This window comes from Nothobranchius furzeri, chromosome 18, assembly GCF_043380555.1.
Source record: "Nothobranchius furzeri strain GRZ-AD chromosome 18, NfurGRZ-RIMD1, whole genome shotgun sequence".
Taxonomy (NCBI): domain Eukaryota; kingdom Metazoa; phylum Chordata; class Actinopteri; order Cyprinodontiformes; family Nothobranchiidae; genus Nothobranchius; species Nothobranchius furzeri.
This window is the reverse complement of record NC_091758.1, coordinates 44,346,218-44,368,298: the sequence shown is the minus strand read 5'-3', so window position 1 is coordinate 44,368,298 and position 22,081 is coordinate 44,346,218. Positions and strand designations below refer to the sequence as shown.

General features: G+C 44.1%; 1 protein-coding gene across 3 annotated transcripts in view; it reads left to right on the top strand.

Annotated features, from left to right (window-relative positions):
• The window catches only part of eipr1 (EARP complex and GARP complex interacting protein 1), a 92,510-nt gene that overhangs the window by 38,404 nt on the left and 32,025 nt on the right, over nucleotides 1-22,081 (top strand). For all 3 annotated transcript variants that reach the window (XM_054741960.2, XM_070547112.1, XM_054741959.2), the window contains 2 exons: nucleotides 17,983-18,150; nucleotides 21,050-21,217. In XM_054741960.2, the coding sequence (XP_054597935.1) occupies nucleotides 17,983-18,150; nucleotides 21,050-21,217 (336 nt within the window). The remainder of the gene's footprint in view (nucleotides 1-17,982; nucleotides 18,151-21,049; nucleotides 21,218-22,081) is intronic.

The following is a 22,081-nucleotide window of genomic DNA, read 5'->3' as shown; positions in this document are numbered from 1 at the left end:
TTAATAGAAATCTGTGACACATTTTCACCTCTTTTCAGTCTGATGACTCGGTTAATGTTGCATAGAGCTGGAGTCACGATTTATTACAATATTTTCATAAGATTATAACTCATACAGCTATTTATGAGCTCTACCTCCTTACCAGGATTAGTGCTCCATGGAGTCTGGATGGAAGCGGTAGCAGGTTGTGGGTAATTCTGGCTTTGTTCTAGAAACAGTTGTTGAAGAAGCGTTTTTCCTCATTGTTTATAAAAAAAAATCCACTTCATTCAAACACTATTTAAAATACCCCACTGCACCACCTGGTGGTCCATAAAAAGCTAGCGTCTGCGCTGAATCGCCAAAAAAGAGATTTCCGTAATCTCCACTTAGAAAGTGTTTTTTTAGGCTGAAGATTTTCAAAACACTCCGTTTTTATGTAGGTGGGGGGTGCAAATGAAGAACAAGTCATTTTATAAAAAATATCTGGGGTATAGACAAGACCCTTAATATTAATCATTATATGAAGGCATAATTAAACGTTTGGTCAATGAATCCTTACGTAAAGTGGATGTTCTGGTTAATGTTTGATGAATCCGGCTTAGTGAGCAATATGAGCAGACCTAGTGACGGTTCCTTCTGTGAGACAGCAGAAGCACAAACTACAGGATATCTATGTTGTCTGTTTCTATACTCCAGTCCAGTCCACGAGGTAGTTTAAAGCAGGATGGGTAACATACAGCATCAGTGCATTCTTCTTCTGTCCAGGACTTAAAAAGGTTTTAATGGAGAAAAGATGAAAATGTTGTGTTTTGTGTTCTTTTGTGGAGAACCTGCTGTGTGCCTTTCCTTGCACACCGGGACGCTTTAATCCTTTAAATAATATTAGGCTAGCTAACAGGCAGGTAGAGCTCACCATTTCGGTATGGGAGAGACAGACATGCTTGGTGCAGGCATGTACTTCCTCTGCGTTTTCCCAAATTCCCCCTCAGGACTCCCAGTCCACAGTGAGCAGTGAGGCACACACAGACACACACTGAGCTGTGTAATAGCTGTCAGGCCTGCAGTCATACCGTGCGCTGCAAGATGCATACTGAAAAGCAGAGTGTGTTGCAGGGGAGTATGGATCCCCAGCTCCTACCTCTGCTGTGCATTTGTGTGCGAGCGAGAGTCTGCAGGCTCGATGAGCAGAAAGAAGACAAAATGATTGATGGCGGTGCTATTTGTTCCTTCACACTCCAGGTTAAACGCCAGCTGTCTGTTGGTAGAAAGACAAGAACCTGACACCATTAAAACTCATCCAGACAGAAACGCAGGACCAGCCCGTGAGCTGACCCACCAAAAGCAGCTTTCTCATTCCACACGTTCAGCCACGTGCCATAGCCGTAGCGCACGCGTTAGCCGAAAGCAGTCTCCATCATATTTTATTCAAAAATTCAAATATAGCTCCATTATTCAGACATGTTTCATATTAAAAGTGTCATTTTTCTAAATCCAGTGAGCTGGAGGAGGCAGGCATCACCTGTTCTGTTGAGACTGTAGACGTCCATACGCCGCTGTCGATTTGAGGGTGACCTTCTGAACCCTGCGACTGTCAAATCGATCATCTGTAACCTTTTCATTTTGCTCCAAGTCCCATCTTCCCATTAAAAGCCACGGAGCCAGCATCATACTGTGATTCTACGGCGGCGTGGCAACATCTCTAGCAGATCTTAAAACGAAAGAATAAAAATGAAGAAGATTACCTTTAGAGTCACATGTGGCTAATTGTGTGTCACCTGTCAGTCTTTGAGTTTAGTCACAGTTTGAAATGGCTTCTGCTGGACTGCAGATAGAAGGATAATTGATCTACTTCTACATTGAAATGCTTTATTTTTAAAGGTGAGCGCGGATCTTTGATAACATTTGTAATATTTATACATTTTGAAAACAACGGGTGAAAAAAACAAAAGACAAACACGCAGAGAACTAACCAGCATACTTAACCTTGAATTTTCACCATTTTCAATCAACTGCATCCAATATTTATTTTACTTTTCAGCAACGTGCAAAATGACGTTTTGGGCTAGGCGTGGTTGCTAGCTGCTGATGTATCTGCAAGGTCCTCCTGGACCTGTGCTGATTAATGTTGTAAAGGGCTTTCAGTCAAGCAGGATGGCCAAACCGAATCGCCCATTAGGCTGGAGCTATAATGCTTATAATTGTAAAGAAACAGGATTTTCATGTAATCAAACATCCTCACTTGCTGCTTGAATTGCTGTTTCTGGGTCAGGAGTTCCTTGTCCGTCTGTACTCATGGTAAAACAGCAGTGTTTACACCATACAGAGGTGTGAAAAACTATCTGCCCCCTTCCTGATTTCTTACTCTTTTGCATGTTTGTCACACAAAATGTTTCTGATCATCAAACACATTCAACCATTAGTCAAAGATAACACAAGTAAACACAAAATGCAGTTTTGAAATGATGGTTTTTATTATTTAGGGAGAGAACTAAATCCAAACCTACATTGCCCTGTGTGATAAAGTAATTGCCCCCTGAACCTAATAACTGGCTGGGCGTCCCTTAGCAGCAATAACTGCAATCAAGCGTTTGCGATAACTTGCTACGAGTCTTTTACGGCGCTCTGGAGGAATTTTGGCACACTCATCTTTGCAGAATTGTTGTAATTCAGCTTTATTTGAGGGTTTTCTAGCATGAACCGCCTTTTTAAGGTCATGCCGTAGCATTTCAACAGGATTCAGGTCAGGACTTGGACTAGGCCACTCCAAAGTCTTCATTTTGTTGTTCTTCAGCCAGTCAGAGGTGGATTTGCTGGTGTGTTTTGGGTTATTGTTCTTCTGCAGCACCCAAGATGGCTTCAGCTTTAGTTGACCAACAGATGGCCGGACGTTCTCCTTCAGGATGTTTTGGTAGACCGTAGAATTCATGGTTCCTTTTATCACAGCAAGCCTTCCAGTTCCTGAAGCAGCAAAACAACCCCAGACCATCACACTTCCACCACCATATTTTACTGTTGGTATGATGTTCTTTGTCTGAAATGCTGTGTTACTTCTACGCCAGATGGAACGGGACATTTGCCTTCCAAAAAGTTCTCATCAGTCCACGAGGTATTTTCCCAAAAGTCTTGGCAATCATTGAGATGTTTCTTAGCAAAATTGAGACGAGCTCTAATGTTTTTTTTGCTTAACAGTGGTTTGCGTCTTGGAAATCTGCCATGCAGGCCATTTGTGCCCAGTCTCTTTCTTATGGTGGAGTCGTGAACTTTGACCTTAACTGAGGCAAGTGAGGCCTGCAGTTCTTTAGAAGTTGTCCTGGGGTCTTTTGTGACCTCTCGGATGAGTTGTCTCTTGGGGTAGTTTTGGTCGGCCGCCCACTCCTGGGAAGGTTCACCACTGTTCCATGTTGTTGCCATTTGTGGATAATGGCTCTCACTGTGGTTGGCTGGAGTCCCAAAGCTTTAGAAATGCCTTTATAACCTTTACCAGACTGATAGATCTCAATTACTTTTGTTCTCATTTGTTCTTGAATTTCTTTGGATCTTGGCGTGATGTCTAGCTTCTGAGGTGCTTTGGTCTACTTCTCTGTGTCAGGCAGCTCATATTTAAGTGATTTCTTGATTGAAACAGGTGTGGCAGTAATCAGGCTCGGGGGTGGCTACAGAAATTGAACTCAGGTGTGAAACACCACAGTTGGGTTATTTTTAAACAAAGGGGGCAATCACTTTTTCACACAGGGCAATGCAGGTTTGGATTTAGTTCTCTCCCTAAATAATAAAAACCATCATTTCAAAACTGCATTGTGTGTTTACTTGTGTTATCTTTGACTAACGGTTAAATGTGTTTGATGATCAGAAACATTTTGTGTGACAAACATGCAAAAGAGTAAGAAATCAGGAAGGGGGCAACTAGTTTTTCACACCACTGTACATACAAGGCCAACATGAGCTGCACCTGCTCAATGGTAAATGGTCTGTATTTGATATAGCACCTTCTAGAGTCCTGGAACCCCCCAAGACACTTTACAACACAGTCAGTCATTCACCCATTCACACACACATTCACACACTGGTGGGGATGAGCTACGATGTAGCCACAGCTGCCCTGACAGAGGCGAGGCTGCCGAACACAGGCGCCACTGGTCCCTCCGACCACCACCAGCAGACAAGGTGGGTTAAGTGTCTTGCCCAACAGCGACAAACTAAGCTGGGCTTGAACCTGCAACTTTCCGATTACGGGGCGAGCACTTAACTCCTGTGCCACCGCCAGCCTTAAGACCACTCACTACCACAGAAGGCTCCAGCTTCCCTGGATTTGATAAACTGGTCAGTCACCGCGATCGATAAGATTTTTCAACAATGAGAACGGAGCAGGGGGCTCCCACATGTCCACAGGGGACACACCCGGCGGGGTATATGCTGGATTTTTGGAGGGAATGGAAGATCGTATGCCTCTCCCAGCTGTCCATTGAGGACATAGAAGACGTGTGGATATTCGGCCTGATGATCACTGGATTTCTCCTGATTGGAGAGGGAGGATATCTGGTTTTCTGGAAATTTGGGAAGACGGGAGCGATTGGAGGGCGACCCGCACCCACGGAAAGCACCGTCCGTGTGGAGACTTCTCAGACTGGGACGTTACTCGAGGTGAATCGTAAGCTGGACAATGTTCTAGCTGCGATAAAATGGATGTCATCTTGGAGAGAGTCATCGGACGGTATGGACAAGCTTAAAAACCCAAAATTGGCTTCACTGAAGGACTGGAAGGATCAGTTTAAAGACTGAAGGCAGAGAGGAAAATTATCTCAGCCTGACCCAAACAAAGTCTTGTTATCCGAATCTGACGCCCTGGTAGCCTTCAGAGGCTAGCAACAAACCCCCACGAAGGAATGAAGACAGGTGCTGTGAAACACCCCCCCCCCCCCCCCCTGCCTTTGGCTTGGTGGACTTCAGCCTGGTGAGGTCATCAACCTGCAGGAGTCGATGTGCTCTGCGCTCCTCCCAAGATCTCCCTCCCACCTGTGGCTACAGTGGCTGAGCGTCGTAGATGGCTGCTCTCACTGGGGGAAACAGGATCCCAGCCCCCCCCACACACACACACACACACCTTCCTATTGGAGTCTCATGTTATGTTGTGATGTCTGAAGTCTGTTGCATATCTGTTGAGGTGTTTTTTGCAGAGCAAAGCTGCCCTCCTGGTGAAGGGTAGCTGTGAAGTGTTTTTTTTTCCCTCCACCTGAACCAATCCTCATGTGACCCTCTTATCTCTATTAAGGTAGCGCGACTCGGGTTGCGAATGACCACAGTCACCTATTCTTGTCATGTGTCTTGCCCATGTATGTCTGATCTCTGAATTGTGTGTACTGAAACTCTAATTTCCCTCTGGGGTTAATAAAGTATCTTTGATTGATTTGATTGATTGAGTGCACACAGATGAACTCATGTCCTGAATCTTTTGAATGTCCTGACTGTCCAGGTGTAGGTGAGCTGTTCTCAGCCCAGATGGTTGCAGTATGGTTATGACTCTGGAGAGAAGAAAGAACGTGCTGGTAGCCCAGGATCAGACCTATGTCCAAGCGCCTCTCTTGAGATGTAAAGACACTACACTTCCCAGGGGCCTCAGCATGTCTGAGCGCTGAAGTGACTTTCTAATTCAGCGTGTGCACATTGCTGTTGGCTCCATAACTCCACCTCAGGATGGATCATATTTTTGTCAAAGAAGCAGCCAGGGACCTCCTGCTCTTTGAAGTTCTCGAGTCTTCTGCAGAGTTGGAATTGGAGGACATGGATCAAACGTTCCTCCCTGTCACGGGTTAAATTAGGGCCACACCCATTAAGAACACGTGTGACTGGCGTGTGAACACTGACTTTCCTCACTGATCTTTAAAACCTTGTTTTCTTTTTACCAACAATAAACCCAATGGAAAACACATTGATTAGAAACATATTGTCAAGGTGAACTGTGATGGCTGTCACCATGGTTACTTCATGTGTTACATGTGAGGTAACAGTGGACAAAAACCAGGAATCTCCTAAAACCTGAGAGTGCTTGTTCTTCTGTTCTAGTTAGTTAGAAGATGAAGGAATATTCACGAGGGAACTGAAGGTGTGTGCTTTAGTTCACTAATCTCACCAGTTAATCACCTTCTACTGTTGGCCATGAAAGAGAAAAAACTAATGATTGCAATACTGTGAGCTAATTATTCCCACATAACAAGATTTACAGGTTAGCACAGGTAACCTTAGCCGCTAACCCATTCTTTCTGTGTTTCGTTCCTGTGTTTTCGGAAAGCTTCAGGAAAAGCGCCGTTTTTGTGCTACAGGTATAGACGCGGCTTCACCAGCTGGAGAAATCAGACTTGACAGGCTCATTGTGGTTAGTTACGGTTGCTAAGCTGTGATTTCATACATTAGAACCAGGAGTGCCCAAATCACACATGTAGAAAATGAAGCAGAACAGATGTAGCTTCAGTAGGATACGAACAACTTCACCGTTATTATTCAACAAGAAGCGAGCAAAAATGAATAATTAATCACTTGGTTGCTGTAACTTGAGCGATCAGCGCCTCCTCACTGTGGAAGACGTGCTAGTCCAGTTTTCTTTACTGTCTTGCTTCATTTGGTTTGTGGACATTTGCTCAGACAAAGCTTCCTTTAAATCCCGTCACAGCATTCCAGTCGGCTTCAAGGCCATGGCAACAATTTTTCATCTGTTGTAGATTTTCTCCAGTTTGGGATCAATTAGCAACTTTGCAGCCTCTGATGCCATTACTTAAGAGAAACTGCTTCATTCTTTAATTATTTATTATTTCTAACTGATGCCTGAATAGACGGTGATGGAGCAAGCAGAGTTTTGTCATTTCGGCCGCTTCTGCAATGGAGGCATGGAACAGGGTCCATTCAGACTCAGTGTCCCCCGCCTCCCCCGGAACATTTTGGAAGTTCTGTCGGAGGTGGGAATTGAAGCTCCTTCTGACAGGAGACTCTGCCAGACGTTCCCAGCAGACCCTCGCGATACGTTTGGGTCTGCCTGGTCTGACCAGCATCCTCCCCCACCATCTGAACCAACTCACCACCAGGTAGTGGTCAGTTGACAGCTCCGCCCCTCTCTTCACCCGAGTGTCCAAGACATGCGGCCGCAGGTCAGATGAAACAACAACAATGTCGATCATCGAGCTGCGGCCTAAGGTATCCTGGTGCCAAGAGCACATATGGACACCTTTATGTCTGAACATGGTTTTCATTATGGACGATCCATGACTGGCACAGAAGTCCAATAACAAAACACCATCAGGGGGGCGTTCCTCCCCACCACACCTCTCCAGGTCTCACTGTCGTTGCCCACGTGAGCGTTAAAGTCCCCCAGCAGAACGAGGGGGTCACCGGAAGGAGCGCTCTCCAGCACCCCCTCCAAGGTCTCCATAAAGGGTGGGTAGTCTGAACTGTAGTTTGGTGCAAAAGCACAGACCACAGTCAGAACCCGTCCCCCCACACGTAGGCGGAGGGAGGCTACCCTCTCATTCACTGGGGTAAACCCCAACGTACAGGCACCAAGATGGGGGGCAACTAGCATGCCCACCCCTGCTCGGCGCCTCTCAGTGGGAGCAACTCCAGAATGGTAGAAAGTCCAACCCCTCTCAGGGAAACCGGTTCCAGAGCCAGAGCCATGCGATGAGGTGAGTCCGACTATATCTAGTCGGAACCTCTCGACCTCACACACCAACTCAGGCTCCTCCCCCACCAGAGAGGTGACATTCCATGTGCCAAGAGCCAGCTTCTATAGCCGAGGATCAGACCGCCAAGGTCCCCGCCCTCGACTACCACCCGTCACACACTGCACCTGACCCCTTTGGCCCCTCCCACGACTGGTGAGTCCATGGGAAGGGGGACCCACGTTTCCTCTTCGGGCTGTGCCCGGCCGGGCTCCATGGGTGAAAGCCCGGCCACCAGGCGCTCGCCAACGTGCCCCACCTCCAGGTCTAGCTCCAGAGGGGGGCCCCGGTGACCCACGTCTGGGCGAGGGAACACTGTTTCCATTTATATAATTCATCAGAAGAGGTCTTCGGGCTGCTCTTTGTCTGATCCCTCACCTAGGACCTGTTTGCCACGGGCGACCCGACCAGAGGCAGAAAGCCTCAGACAACTTAGCTCCTAGGATCCTTGAGACACTGGAACCCCTCCACCACGGTAAGGTGGCAGCCCAGGGAGAGGTCCGATATGTAAAAACTTATTGAACTGTGCTTCGTTTTCACTATGAGTGTATGCTGCTTTATGTAATGATCCATTACTTTTACGCATGAGCGAACCCTCCGCCGCCATCGTTATCCCTCTCTCTACCTGCCTGCCCACCTCTCTCTCGCCCATCTGTCTTCTCTGCCTTCTCCATCTCAAAGCCGGGCTTTAATTTTGATCAGCGATGAAATGATTGCTCTCCTCTTTCAATTTTTCTTTCCCCCCTCCCCTCCCAGCTCCGTTGTCATAGAAACAGGAGTGTGTGCGTGCGATGGAGGAGGGAGTTTGTGTGCTACCGTGAGCGTCTGTGTTCCAGTCGATTCCCCCAGCAGAGAGATTTATCATCCAGACTAAGTTAGGAGGTTGTGTGTGATGGCCAAATGTGCACTTTCCTGTCTACCTTTGTAGCTTCCTGCCTACTCACCTTTATCTTCTTCTCTATTTGCACACAGAAATAGTATTTCAGTGTGTGTGTTTTCCCAGTTTCATGCTTTTATCTGTGTGCGCCCAACAGTGTGTGTAATAGGTCCCCTGTCCCCTCATCAGACCCCCATCACACACTCTAGCAGGATGGATGACTTTAGATTGAGTGTTTGGTGGCTTAGGCCGACCACAACTCTAATCCTCTGCACTCGAACAAACGTAAACACACACTTGCACACATACACGGGGTCCCTGGTCTCTCCACTATTAGCCAGGGCCGAGGGAGTGTGTGTGTGTGTGTGTGTGTGTGTGTGCGTGTGCGTGTGCGTGTGTGTGTGTGTGTGTGTGTGCGCGTGCGTGCTTGGAGGGGATTGCTCAGAGACACAAGAAGGGGAACGAGCGAAACTAACCCAATTTCCTGCTCCATTTCCTTTTCACGCGGCGGGCGCGTCCCATTCCACAGCGGGCCGGGTTGAACACCAGCAACCCTATAGCCAGAGGTCACGCCTTTTACCTCTGAGCCACACTTGCTGGGAGGGAGTGGTTTAAATAAAGCATGGGCCCCTGCTCAAAATTACACACAGAATCGCTGTTTTGAGTGAAACTCAAGTTCACTAAAAGTTCCTAGTCGACTTGGATTAGAAGGCTGCTTTTTGAGAAGAGTCTCCATGAAATATTTAGATGTTCTGTATGTATTCTTATCAGTGGATCTCCATCTTCAAGACTGTGTACATGCAATAAATAAATAAACACTCCAATGAGATTGTTTTGACCACATTAGAGGCAGCTCTTGAATATGAAAACCTGGGTTGACTGAGGTGAGCACATCTTCTTCCAAACAGCGTTTTAGTTTTCATCCCCTCAATGTTTGAATTCACAAGAAAATACAAACTATTTCATTTAGAGCTTGTTTAAGAGTTTTTAAAGGAGCAATATGTGCAAATTGTACAGTGAAATAAATCACACACCAGTCTGAGCTCTCAGTAGTGTTGGAAGGAAGGTTGTACTGAAACAGATGACATTCTCAGGTCGCAGGGGGATTGTCAGATTTGATCCTTTTAAAAAACTAAAGTGGAAAGTAGCTACTGTTTACACTGATGTAGGAGGTTGCCAAGTCTGCGCTGAGCTAATGCTGCAGCGCCAGCATTTGTAATTCAGCACTGGCAGGCTCCAGAGTTTTTTTAAGAACTGAAGCCAGTAAACAGAAGTGACCCAGAAGTCATTTCTTGTACCCCAATAAGCCATGGTATCTTTTATTTTTTTTACTCTTAATGTTGGGTGAAGCAAGCTAGTGGCTAACAATCCTAAAGGTGAATTAGAAACAAATAGTTGGCTCTAAAAATATCTCCAGCTACATTTTTAATGACCAACAACTCAATATTAAGGTGAAATGTGTGTGTGCAGTGAATCATGACTCAATCGTGTCCTTTTAGTTCCTCATTTGTCATTCAGAACTATAACAGCAGGACAGCAAACACTTCATTTAATCTATTACCGTAATAAGTGTAGTGAGTGTGCCCTACCGTGAAACACCCGAGTGGTAACTCCAGATATGACGATGTATTTATCTACTCTTCATCTTATTGTGAAGGATTTTTCTTTGTTTGCAGTTTGAAATCTTCTGGCCATGGACGTCACTAGGATTGAGAGATGGGGGGGCTTAGCCCCAGGAGCTTGACCTTGAACATTTTTTGTCACACCCTGCAAAGTCTTTGTCAGTTAATTCATTATCTGAAGAGCATTTAACACAACCTATTATTTTATCACTGTCTTTTCCTTTCCTACCTTTGTGCATTTTCTCTTCTTTTTATAAAAAAAATACACTTAATCAGTTCATTAGTGGGGTCTATGTTGAACAAAGATTTTATATAAGTCCATTAAAAATTAGATATGTTATATTTCCAAATAAAGCTATTCATTTCAGTCTACTGCACTTAACAGGGGGAAATGTTGTAGTCTTTTATTTAATTTGTTTAATTAAACTTGCTTAATTATAAATGTTACTGAAATGTGACAATAAAGAACAAATGAGTAATGGTCAAACTTTTATTCTGTCAAATGAGTGTACAGTTGACAGTTTTAATATATGAATAACACTGCTATGATATGGAATAAAGGAGTGTGTAATTAACAATTACAAGACAAAATAACAGTATATATAAAAATATCCAGCAAGTAGTAGAACTTATAATACAGAAAGTCAACTATACAGATACAACTTGACATAAGGTTGCAGGTCAGATGATGATTAGTTATTTTGTTTATCAAGGTCTCTTACCTGTTCACTCCTAAATAGAAAACTGTTCAGTTTTGCTTGGGAACTTTGTGCTCAGGTAAATGCTCATAACGGTGCACTCGCCCCTGTTTTCGCTGTAGATCACTGACCTTGACCATGCAGATCTCCTCAGCATCAACCACCGGGTCTCTCTCCTGTTCCTCACTCACTCTCTTAAAAAATCTTCGTATATCCATCTAGCCAACACATTGAAAAACATTTTCAGTTTCTAATGCCAGAACAAATGCTACTATGCCATTTAGTTTTCACTTACAATAACTGAAAGAGCCATTGGTGGATAAATGGTACAGAATATGGACAACTGTTAGCCTAATATAGCCTATGTTTGGTTGCTCATGATGATGGCATTGTCCATAACGTCACATTAAGCTGCCAAAATTTATGTTAAAGATAGATGAGTACAATATCTCCTTTCTTTACCATAGGTAAACATAGGAAATATTAAGCAACTGACAACCCACATGGAAAGAATTCATATAAACATATAGGTTTTAATATATGTTTTGATATAGCTTTTGAATGTATGTGACATATATAAAACTGGCTGTTTTCTCTTTTATAGATACATATATGTACCTATAAAATTATATATATATATAATATTATAGAAAAACGGTCAATAATATACACATTCGGCCATATTCTGATTCAGGTTTTTAGTGTGGAGTGATTTTTGTGCCACCAACTGGAGCGTGCAGTGATCAGTCTGCAAGAGCACAACCTGCTCTGCAGTCGTGTGCAGCCCTCTCTCTGCATGCTCAACTCCGTCTCTGCATGCACAAATCTCCCTGCTGTTGATCAACTTGCAATTTACAACGCAATGTAGCCTCTCCGCCAGCCAATCAGACAGCTCCATTATGCAATCAAAGCATGTCCAGGAAATACTGGCAGGAAAATTGCACTTTTTTCAGATAAAAAGGACTTTATATAATTATATTTAATTAGGTTGATTAACCCTCCTCTTTTCCTGGGACATTTCCACTGTTCACTTCCTTTTACACATCAAGGGATCATTTATGTCTAACCAAACAGAGAAGAAACACTTTATATGTTGAAATTAAAAGTCATTTTTAACTGAAAAGAGTGCAATTTAACAGTTTTAGGAATAGGCAATGTGTCTTTTCTGGAAGTCAAATATGGTCACCCTAATCATGACACATGAATTACAACAAAGTATTTTGCAGGCAGTGGATGGTGACTGGTAGCTAACCAGCAGCAGAAAGCAGTTTAATAAGCTGTTAAATGGGTGTTTTTCTGTAAAGCAGTGTTTCCTGGACATGCTTTGGTTGGATAAAACAGAGCTGTCTGTGATTGACTGTTGGAGAGGCTACTTGTTGAGGAGAGCAGGGACTTTGCATGCGCAGAGAGAGTTGAGCCCACAGAGCGGGCTGCAGCTCCTGCACACAAGCGCAGAGCAGGTTCTGTTGGTGCAGACTCATTACTGTACGCTCAAGTTGGTGGCACTAAGTCACTCAATGAACTGGCTGAGCCATTAATCATGTCACTTCGGGGGAGTTTTCGGATCATTTTACTTGACATCAAAGCTTTTCATTATGGTTTGTGGCATGTAAATATGCTAGCGGAGTTAGCATTAGCATGTCGGTGCGGTAGCATTCTCCTCTCTCTGAAGAACTATAACCTTGAAATGTTAACGGTGTGCTGCTGTTGCTGTCTTACCCTAATGGGATGTTGAGTGATTACTTACATGAGCGCTGAGCAGCGTTTGGTCATCGGCATATAGGTTTTGCTGTATCGCCCCGCCCCCTGACTTGTCAACAAAGCTGTCGGGGTTAATGAAGTGGAGGAAGTGCTTTCTTGATAATTCCTGTGTGCGACGGTGTAGTTCCATATTCATTAATTATTATTTCTGTTTCAGACTAAAACAACTCCTGTACCAGCTACACATGTGTAGTGATTGTGTTGAGCATGTAGATGTGAACAAATAAAAAAAAGTTAGATGAAAAAATAAATAAATAAATAACCCAAAATGATAGGGGGGCTTGTGAATGTTTAACCTGACCTAACGACGTCAGCGCTTCTGGCGCTGATCTGTAATGGGCAACAGCCAAGAAACTCACCGAGCTAGAGGTAGTGAGAAAGTGACTTTTTGTTTGTAAAGATGGACTGCAGTACCCACATTTGGCCACAGGGTGCCATTCTGGTACCTATAGTTGTTGTCCAAAATAGCTCCAACAGCTTAATTCCAAGACTTTCCTCCAAAACGCTTAGGTTTGAGTTATTTGTGAAATAATGTTCTTCTGTTAGCGTTCTTGATGGTAAAATCACAGAAAACAGATAGAAATACCCAATGAAAGGATGAAGTACGTTTTTCTGCATTTTGCTGCCTCAAACCTATTCAGCAACAATAATCACAACAGTTTAAGTACATCAGACCGTTTTTCTTGAGCTCTCAGGGTCTTTTGTTCGCATTCTGGCAAGGTCCAACAGGCTGTCATAGATCTTCTTCTCTGAGTGACGAATGTCAAGCTCCTTTACTATCAAGGCCTGATTGATGGAGTACTGCTGACATGATTATCCTTCCAGCGAACCGCAGGAGGGTGGATATGCTGGGGTTCGTGGTCACTTCTGCTTTCCAAACACATTTAATGAGTTAGAACAAATGACAAACTCCAACTCTTACTTTATGATTCATTTCTAATTCTTCTCAGAAGAACTCAAAACTTCACAAGGACCAAAAAAATAAGTACGAGTTGACAGATAAGGTACAATTATACCGTCTTACACTTTTGCATGTTTCCTTAAAACAAACAAGACTTTGTTATAATAAAGCATCAATCTGAAGCCTAATTTATCACGATTCATGTCTCCATAAAAGTAATGCCAACCCTGGTCCTTGAGTGCAACTATCCAGCATGTTTTAGTTGTTTTCCTGCATCAACCCACAAGATGTTATTCAGCAGGTCATTAACAGGCTTCTGCTGCGATGGATGACCCGCTGAACAGGTGATTCAACTATTGAATCAGGTGTGCTGGAGCAGGGAAAGAAATAAAACATGCTGGGTATTGGCACTCGGGGTCCAGGGTTTCCTACCCCTGCTCTACACCACTGACTGCCCCTTCATGGTCATCCTTCACATCCGAGATGAGGAGTCTTTGTGCTGAAGGAGAGGTTGAATGGGCGGAGCTTTGCTGCAGACTGGATAGTTTGTGACTAACATGCAGTGGATTTCAGGAGATGGCCTCCCCCTGCTCTCCATACCTGACCGCCCTGTGTCATCTGTGGAGACAGTCAAGCTCCTGGCTACCACTTTCTCCCATGACTCTTGGGAAGTGGGAGAGCAACATCTTCTCCACCCTCAAAAAGGCCCAGAAGAGAAAGTAGCTCCTACATTACCTTAAAAAGAAAGAGTGCTCATCCGGTCGGTTCTCCATCCCTGCATGGATGAGCTGAGCAGGACTAAAACTCCTCTAGAACAAGCAAACACCACTTGTCCCTCAAACCTGTTTGAGTTTCTACCTACACAAGTCTGCAGACCACCACAAAAGCAGTTTCTTCTGCTCTAAACGACCCACCTGTAGCTGGACTCAGGTCTTCTGTGGCTTACCTGTGCCTGCCGTCTCTGTAAATAATTGTTCTGCTTGAGAACAGCTGGAGCCAAATTCACGGTTCCACGCTTTGTCAATAAATCTGATTCTTATATTACGGCTAATCGTCTAATCTTTGGGTTGAGATTGAGATCTAAGTGTTGTTAAGATCACAGCAGGTCCATTTCCACCACTAAAACATAGAATATCAATCATTTAACCGCCGGTCTCACTCCTCCATTATTAATGCGATAAGCATTCATGTCTAACTGTCTGGACAGAAGGTTTTATGGCCAGTTTTAGTAACTCGGTTGTTACAGACTGATGTTCATACAGCTGATAAATATTCATTAAACACTGGTGCACTAATGATCTACAGCTGATACAGCACTCCCCAGGGATCTGTGTCAACCTAGCTGGCAGGAGTGGTAATCGCTAACATCCAGAAATGTGAAACCAGCTCATTTCACTGGGCACAAACATAAAAGGTCATTTCTGTGAATCCATAAGAGCAGAATCAGCGATCGAAGGTCAGCAGTTTGCTTTTAATTAAAATTATACCCAAATATCTCAAAGTCACCTTGGTGAAAGTTCTACTGGCAGCAAATACCTCCTGGTTTTATTGTTTTAGGCGTTCAATGTTGGAAATGATCAAATCAAGTCATGAACTGAATTAATAGTGCCTCAAATGAAATAAAATGTCAAAGTAAAAGCAAGAATTGCTCATTTTCCCCTCATATTTTAACACAATTTTAGCATAGTTCAGATTTGAAAGTGCATCTCTAGAACTAAACTTTTTCTCTTAAGAAGTTGATTCAAGGTTTTTTTTCAACAAACCCTCATAACAAGGGCGCGATGGGTTTTTAAAATCAATATTTGTGCAAATTCAAGCTAATCCATACGAATCTGACTGTTTTCCCTCTGTGCTCCATGAACAGGGCACGCTTTAGTTCTTAGTTGTTATCTGACATTTCCTGTCGAAGAGTAAACAACAAACGTTCCAGTGGTGGTGCCACACACACAGACACACACACACACACACACACACACACACACACACACACACACACACACACACACACACACACACACATACACACACACACACATACACACACACACACACACACACACACACACACACACACACACACTTAAAATCACACCGAGCCCCCAAGTTGCCTTGACCTGAATAAAGCCCAGCGGTCTGCCTCGGGTCATTCTCTTATACCTCCCTTATTTTAATGAGATTTTTAATTAGCATGCTAATTGCCTAACACAATCAGCAGGGTGGCTAGCTTGCTGGTTAGCTGCTGCTGGCATCCAGCTGAGCTATAACACTGAGGCTTTCCACTCTGCTGAGCAGAACCACGCGGAGCTTAGCTGTGCAAGGCTAGCCTGGAGAAGAACACAAGGAGCCGTTTTCTCTACAGATCCCAGTTGCGTTTATGGTGAAGGAGGCAGAGTTCCAGATCTAATTAGCTACCAGTCGGTTTCTTCTCCTGACCACCAGCTTTTTGTTGCTTTAATCTGAGGTTCAGAAAAAGGTTTTAGGGGGACTACAAAGAGCCATACCCACCACTATATACATGTGATACTAGAGTATTTTCACGCATATGTACACATTTACTCCCATAATGAAAGCCTAGATGCACAGCGATGTTAGTTTAGATTTAAAGCCTCGTTATAGAACAACATAAAACAGACTTAAAAGGTGCCCTAGAATTTAAAGACACATTTACCTCGTTGTTGTTGAATAGAAGCAGTCTAGGTCTCCTCCCGGTGGGACGTGCCCGGAAAACCTCACCAGGGAGGCGTCCAGGAGGCATCCTGACCAGATGCCCAAGCCACCTTAACTGGCTCCTGTTGATGTGGAGGAGCAGCGGGTCTACTCCGAGCCCCTCCCGAATGACCAAGCTTCTCACCCTATCTCTAAGGCAGAGCCCGGCCACTCAGCCATCCTTTATATATACTGTTATTTTGGCGCTTTATCCGGGTATCCGCGGGTCCTTAAAAAGTCTTAAATTTGCTTTTCCAAATTTAAGGCCTTAAAAATCCTTAAAAATGACAAATAATCCTTAAATACAGTTTCCAAAAGTCTTAAATTACCAAAAACCCACTAAACAAGATTCTTTTATTTCTATAAAAATTTTGTGAATTTCTAGTCAGTGTTCAGCGTTTTTCTGTGTGTGATGTTGGCGTAAGCGGAACCGTATACATTCAGTGAAAGGGGGCTATTTTTAGATGAGCACATTAGCTGGTTAAGCTAGTGGGAGCTTGCACCATGGGAAAGTGCAGGTTTAATGGTAACTGGATGGCTAATTCCACGTTTGCGACGTTCCAGGCAATAGCTGGAAATCATAGCTTAAATTTGATTTTAAAAAATAGCTTAAATTTGGTCAAAGTGGCCTTAAAAAGGTCTTTAAAAGTCTTAAATTTGGCTCCCTTAAACCTGCAGGTACCATGTTTATAAATAATCTGAATTGAATTGAATTGATTAGAAGAGTGACCCACTCCTTTAAACAGCTATAATTTTTCATATTTGAACTTTAAATAATTTCAGCTCAAAATTCTTGCAGGCGGTTATTGATTTATGTATTTTATGTAGTATACCACAGATTTTCTTGCTAGACGAAAGAAAAAATGCTGCTGACAGACATTTTTAAGGTGAAGACAGAAGATAGTGCTTAACTTTCCCCACTGACCCCCTCACCTGGCGTGGAGGGACCTTTTCACTCGTTTGAAAGCTCTTCTCCTGGCTGAAACAGTAAGATCGTCTTTTACCCTCAGCATGCGAGGTGTTTGAGTTTCCTCCATCTGTTATTGCAGTGGGAGGATAAAACCATAAGTGAATTTGTCCGCTGACGACAGCTGCCTGCTGCGTCTGGAAATGTGCTCGGTGAGAGTGGAGGTTGTGCACAATGAGCTTAAACAGGTTAGCGTTCTAAAGGGACGGGAGCCTCTGTAAAATGTTTATAATCGAAAAAGCTTTTAATGTTTTAACGCAAAAAAGCCCAATTATTTAACTCATAATCCCCGAATATGGCTGTTAGATTTACGTCACTCGAAGTAAAGCGTTGGTGGTACGTGTGTATTTAGAGGAAGACGTGATAGATGTAACGAAGATGAAATGAGATTGTTATAAAGGTAAAAGAAAGCGTTTTGCAGCGAGCATCACTTCCCTCCTCCACCCCGCCATCCTGTTAGCTTCACCGCAGCAGCAACTCAAGGCTGCTCAGTTATGAGGCTCGCATCAGAATTTCACTCTGCCGGTGTCGGCTTCTTTATTGACATTGGCCTTCGCTGACAGACGCAGAAAAAGGCTTTGATTTAAGTTAGGAATGTTCTCACTTGTTTGGATCCTGTGAATCATGTTTGTTCTGTCATGTCCCCTTCTCTTCTCCTCTCCCTCTATCCTAATCTGCTTCTCCTCTTATCTCCTTGCCTTCAAGCTGTCCATTTTCTCCCTCCTGTCTAATCATTTTTCTCCTTTATCTTCTTCCCTCCAGTCAGATCTACTGTATAGAAAACGCTCATGGCCAGCTGGTGCGTGACCTGGACTTCAATCCCAACCGACAGTACTACCTAGCGAGCTGCGGTGACGACTGCAAGGTCAAGTTCTGGGACGTCCGTAATGTCCAGGAGCCCGTAAAAACCCTGGAGGAGCACTCTCACTGGTGGGTGGTTCCACTTCGGTTAACACTTGGGTGGGCACAGCCCATAAATCAGAGATACTGGCTCCTGTTGTACGTGTGGAACACAACACATCAGGCCTGGAAACCGTCGTTTACGCGCACGCCGAGCTCTTGAATCTGAAACAGCAAAGAAGAAAAGCTCGGAAGAGACGAGGATGTTAGCAGTTATTGGTGGCTCGTGTGTTGCAAAGTTGATTACGTTTTTAACTTTTTGAGTATCGAGAGGAGTCAGTTGAGGTAGTATGGGCATCTTGTTAGGATGCCTCCTGCACGCCTCCCCAGGGAGGTGTTTCAGGCAGGTCCTGCTGGCAGGAGGCCCCCTGGTCGACCCAGGATATGTTGGCGAAAGTACATCTCCGAACTGGCCCAGGAGCGCCTTGGGGTCCTGCCGAAGGAGCTGGTGAAGGTGGCCGGGGCAGGGGCGCCCCCAGAAAATGTTGATAGGGGTGGCCAGATGGGGCCAAAGCAATTTTTGGGGTGGCGCACCAAATTGGTCCTTGTGGTAACTATGGTTGGATTTAGTCTGTGGCGTTGTACTGCATTGCGCCTTTATTCGTTTTATTCAAATAACAATCCAAAACATTTCACTTAAACTTTACATACACAAAGCTTTTAGAAAAATACATTTCAGTTTTTTAAATGTTATCCCAAATTAAATTTAAAAATGTTTTTTTTAGGTTAATTCACCTTTTGCTGTGTTCACAAAAAAAAAATCTATGGAGATAAAAACTTGTATGTATGTATTTTTGTTTAATCTGATTATTTCTTTACTCAATTGTTGTAATATTTTTATTTTGTTTTTCATTTATGTCGTGAATAAACAAGATCCATTTACGGTTTGACTGAACATTAATATGATTTGTTAACACTGGCTTTTCCTGGGGGGGCCAGCAATTTTCTAGGGGTGGCCATGGCCACCCCTGGCCACCCCTTGGGGGCGCCCTTGGGCCGGGGAGAGGGCAGTCTGGAACTCCCTAGTTGGGATGCTGTCCCCGCGACCCGGACCTGGATAGGCGGAAGGAGACGAGAGCTTTTTCAGTTTTAAATGGTGAAAGGTTTTTGTTTCAGTGATGTGTTACTGTAGGTATTGGAAAACTAGCGTTTCAGTCTTTAATAATGTCGTCATTCTGTTCAGCGGTTCATTTATATTTTTATTTTATTTTTATTTTTTTTCCCCCAGATTTTACAAATAAAATAACAAAGTTACGTTTCTGCTCAAGTGTTGGGTCTAGTCCGGGATGCTGGATTTAGGCTTTTTTACCGATAATGCCTGACTTAGTTTCTGATATGGAAACAAACCGATGCCGATACGTGCCGTGTCCTCCTCTCACACAAAGAAGAATGAAGACATTGTAGGTCGCTAACATCACGCATCTCCTACCACGCATGCTTACGTTGAAAACATCCTCGTATTTATTTAGTCTCCAACAGCAGATGTGGTTTCATCATGGTGACTTTATACCTGACTGTGTGTGAAAAGCAAGGATAGTTTAGAAGATGGATGTTCGAGCGTATTAGAAAGGCCCCTCACAATAGTGGTAAACACGTTGTGAACTGCTTTGCTTCACTTTTAATTGGTTTCTTGTTTTATTAATTGCTTTATCTCCCGCCTAATGAAATGCCCCGACTACTCCTGATGTAATAAAAGGAGGTAATGCACTCATTAAACGTGCAGTCACTTGTTCTGACGCTACGAACCAAAGCGGAGAGAGCTGACTGCAGCCAAGTCCGGCTTCAGGTTGTCTTCTGCCGAAGCTTCAGGCGACCCTGGCTCTGTGTGAGCTGAATAACTGATCAGCGTGTTCCCAAGAGCCAAACCGGGATGCTGCTGCAGCAAACCTCTCCTCACCTGATACTGGCAGACATGCACAAGTGAAGCAAATGCACATTTTGTCTACGTGCACGCACACAGGACCAGACATTATCTGCAAAGGAGAGACAGGCTTTGCAAACATATCCATGACTGCAGATTACAGCAGATGGGGTGTCGTCTGATGCCAGATATGTGCACGTGTGTTCACTATCAGCTAATCTGTGTTTTTGCAAAAGCCCTCTTTTTTATCTGTGCGACCACATGCATTTGTGTGCATTCTAGCATGTTTCTGTAAAGCGTACTGTCATTTGTATTCGCCTGCGTGAGCATCAGACTTCAGTGCGATGCATGCATGTGTGGGTGTTTGTCGTGCGCGCTCATTTGTCGGAGAGCAGCCAGGATATGGCCTCAGGGCTGCTGGGGGTATTAGGGACTATTTTTTAGCAGGGAAGCGGATTAGCGGAGCGCAGGGAACGGCGTGGCCGCGGCTGATTTTTCTGTCAACAGCCTCGGTTATCCCTCAATCCCTCCCTGTGAGGGAACTGGGACCGTACTCTGAGCTGCGCCCCGGGCTCACAAAGAAAACCCAGACACACAAAGAAAGTGTGCAAAAAAAGAAAAGGCAGGAAGGCAGTGCTGACAGGATAAAGAAGGGACAAAATGGAGAGAATGAGGGAGGGGAAAGTTGTAAAAGTGTGCAAGAGATGAAGGAAGGATCATGGGGTTTCTGATAATGATCATCAGCTCATGTGAACTAAGCTCAAATATAGACTGCAAGCTACCAAATCCGCATTACTGGCATCTGAATACTCAGATAGAGATATGTGAACGCCGCTGTGAGAGCGCTGCATTTTCTGCAGGATTTGTGTGGGAGGACGAGTGTGTGCATGTGTGGTCTGCTCACACACAGTCAACAAACTATCACAGCTTTCAGAGCTTGCTGCAGGGCTCTTCACCCACACAGAGCTTTGTTCAGAATAATTTAGTCATATGCATGAATGTAAAATAGGATTGCTCTTCCCCGCATTGCTGCTCTGTCTAATTCTGAATGAATGATGTTTTTCCCAGGGTGTGGAGCGTCTGCTACAACCACAGCCACGACCAGCTGGTTCTGACCGCCAGCAGCGACAGCCGTCTCATTCTGTCCAACATGGTGTCCATCTCCTCGGAGCCGTTCGGACACTTGGTGGACGACGAGGAGCTCAGCGAGGGGGAGGACAACCACCAGGAAGACAAGTAAGAGCAACTTATGAAAAATGGCTTCTAAACGTCCGCCGCTCCTGCGCGTCTCCCGCAGACTCCGGCTGGAGCCGCCGGCTTTTTAGAAAGGGCCAAAGTGTGAAATGATTTAATACCAGAACCGTGAAAGCAAACACAAGGTACGGGTTTTCAGTCTGGGACCTTCTCTCTTAAATAAAAGAAGAGGTTGAGTGACATCTACAAATGAATAACACCTTAAACCAAGCGAGTAAAACATCCATCATCACACACACACAGTCGTCTTTGGAAGGATTTGATAACATTCCAAACTTTTGGGTCGGTTTTCCGCGCTACTGAACTTGATTCTATCTGCTTTCATAAAAATGGACTCTTTTTGTGTGTCTTTGACGTCAGGAATGTGCAGATATATCATCCTATTCAGATTACATGCTGGCATTGGCCTTCTCATCAGCACCAGGGACAGTTATCTGTGTTCTCTTATTGCACTGACTGCTCTGAAACGGACTCTTTTCATGAGAAAATACAGAAGCATCAGCGAGTTAAAGATCTAAAAATTCTCATCTCACACACGATCTTTTTGTGTTAAAATGTTTCTGACACATTATTATGAACACCTTCATATCAAAGGGTGTAACAGCTTCAGAGTGTTTTAATGCATATTTTCTTTACTTGTCACCAAACGGTGGATAACCTTCTGCTAAAAGATGCTTTACATGTTTACTGATAATGGCCAGCAAGCTCAAAGATGTGTGTATAAATGAAGTAGTTCTCTGATGGAGCGGGGATCTCAAACACAGCAGCTAATCTAAAAGAGAATTTCTGAAAAATAAAAGCATCCAGGTGCTGCACAGACCCAAAGCTGCCACCTGAAACTGATTG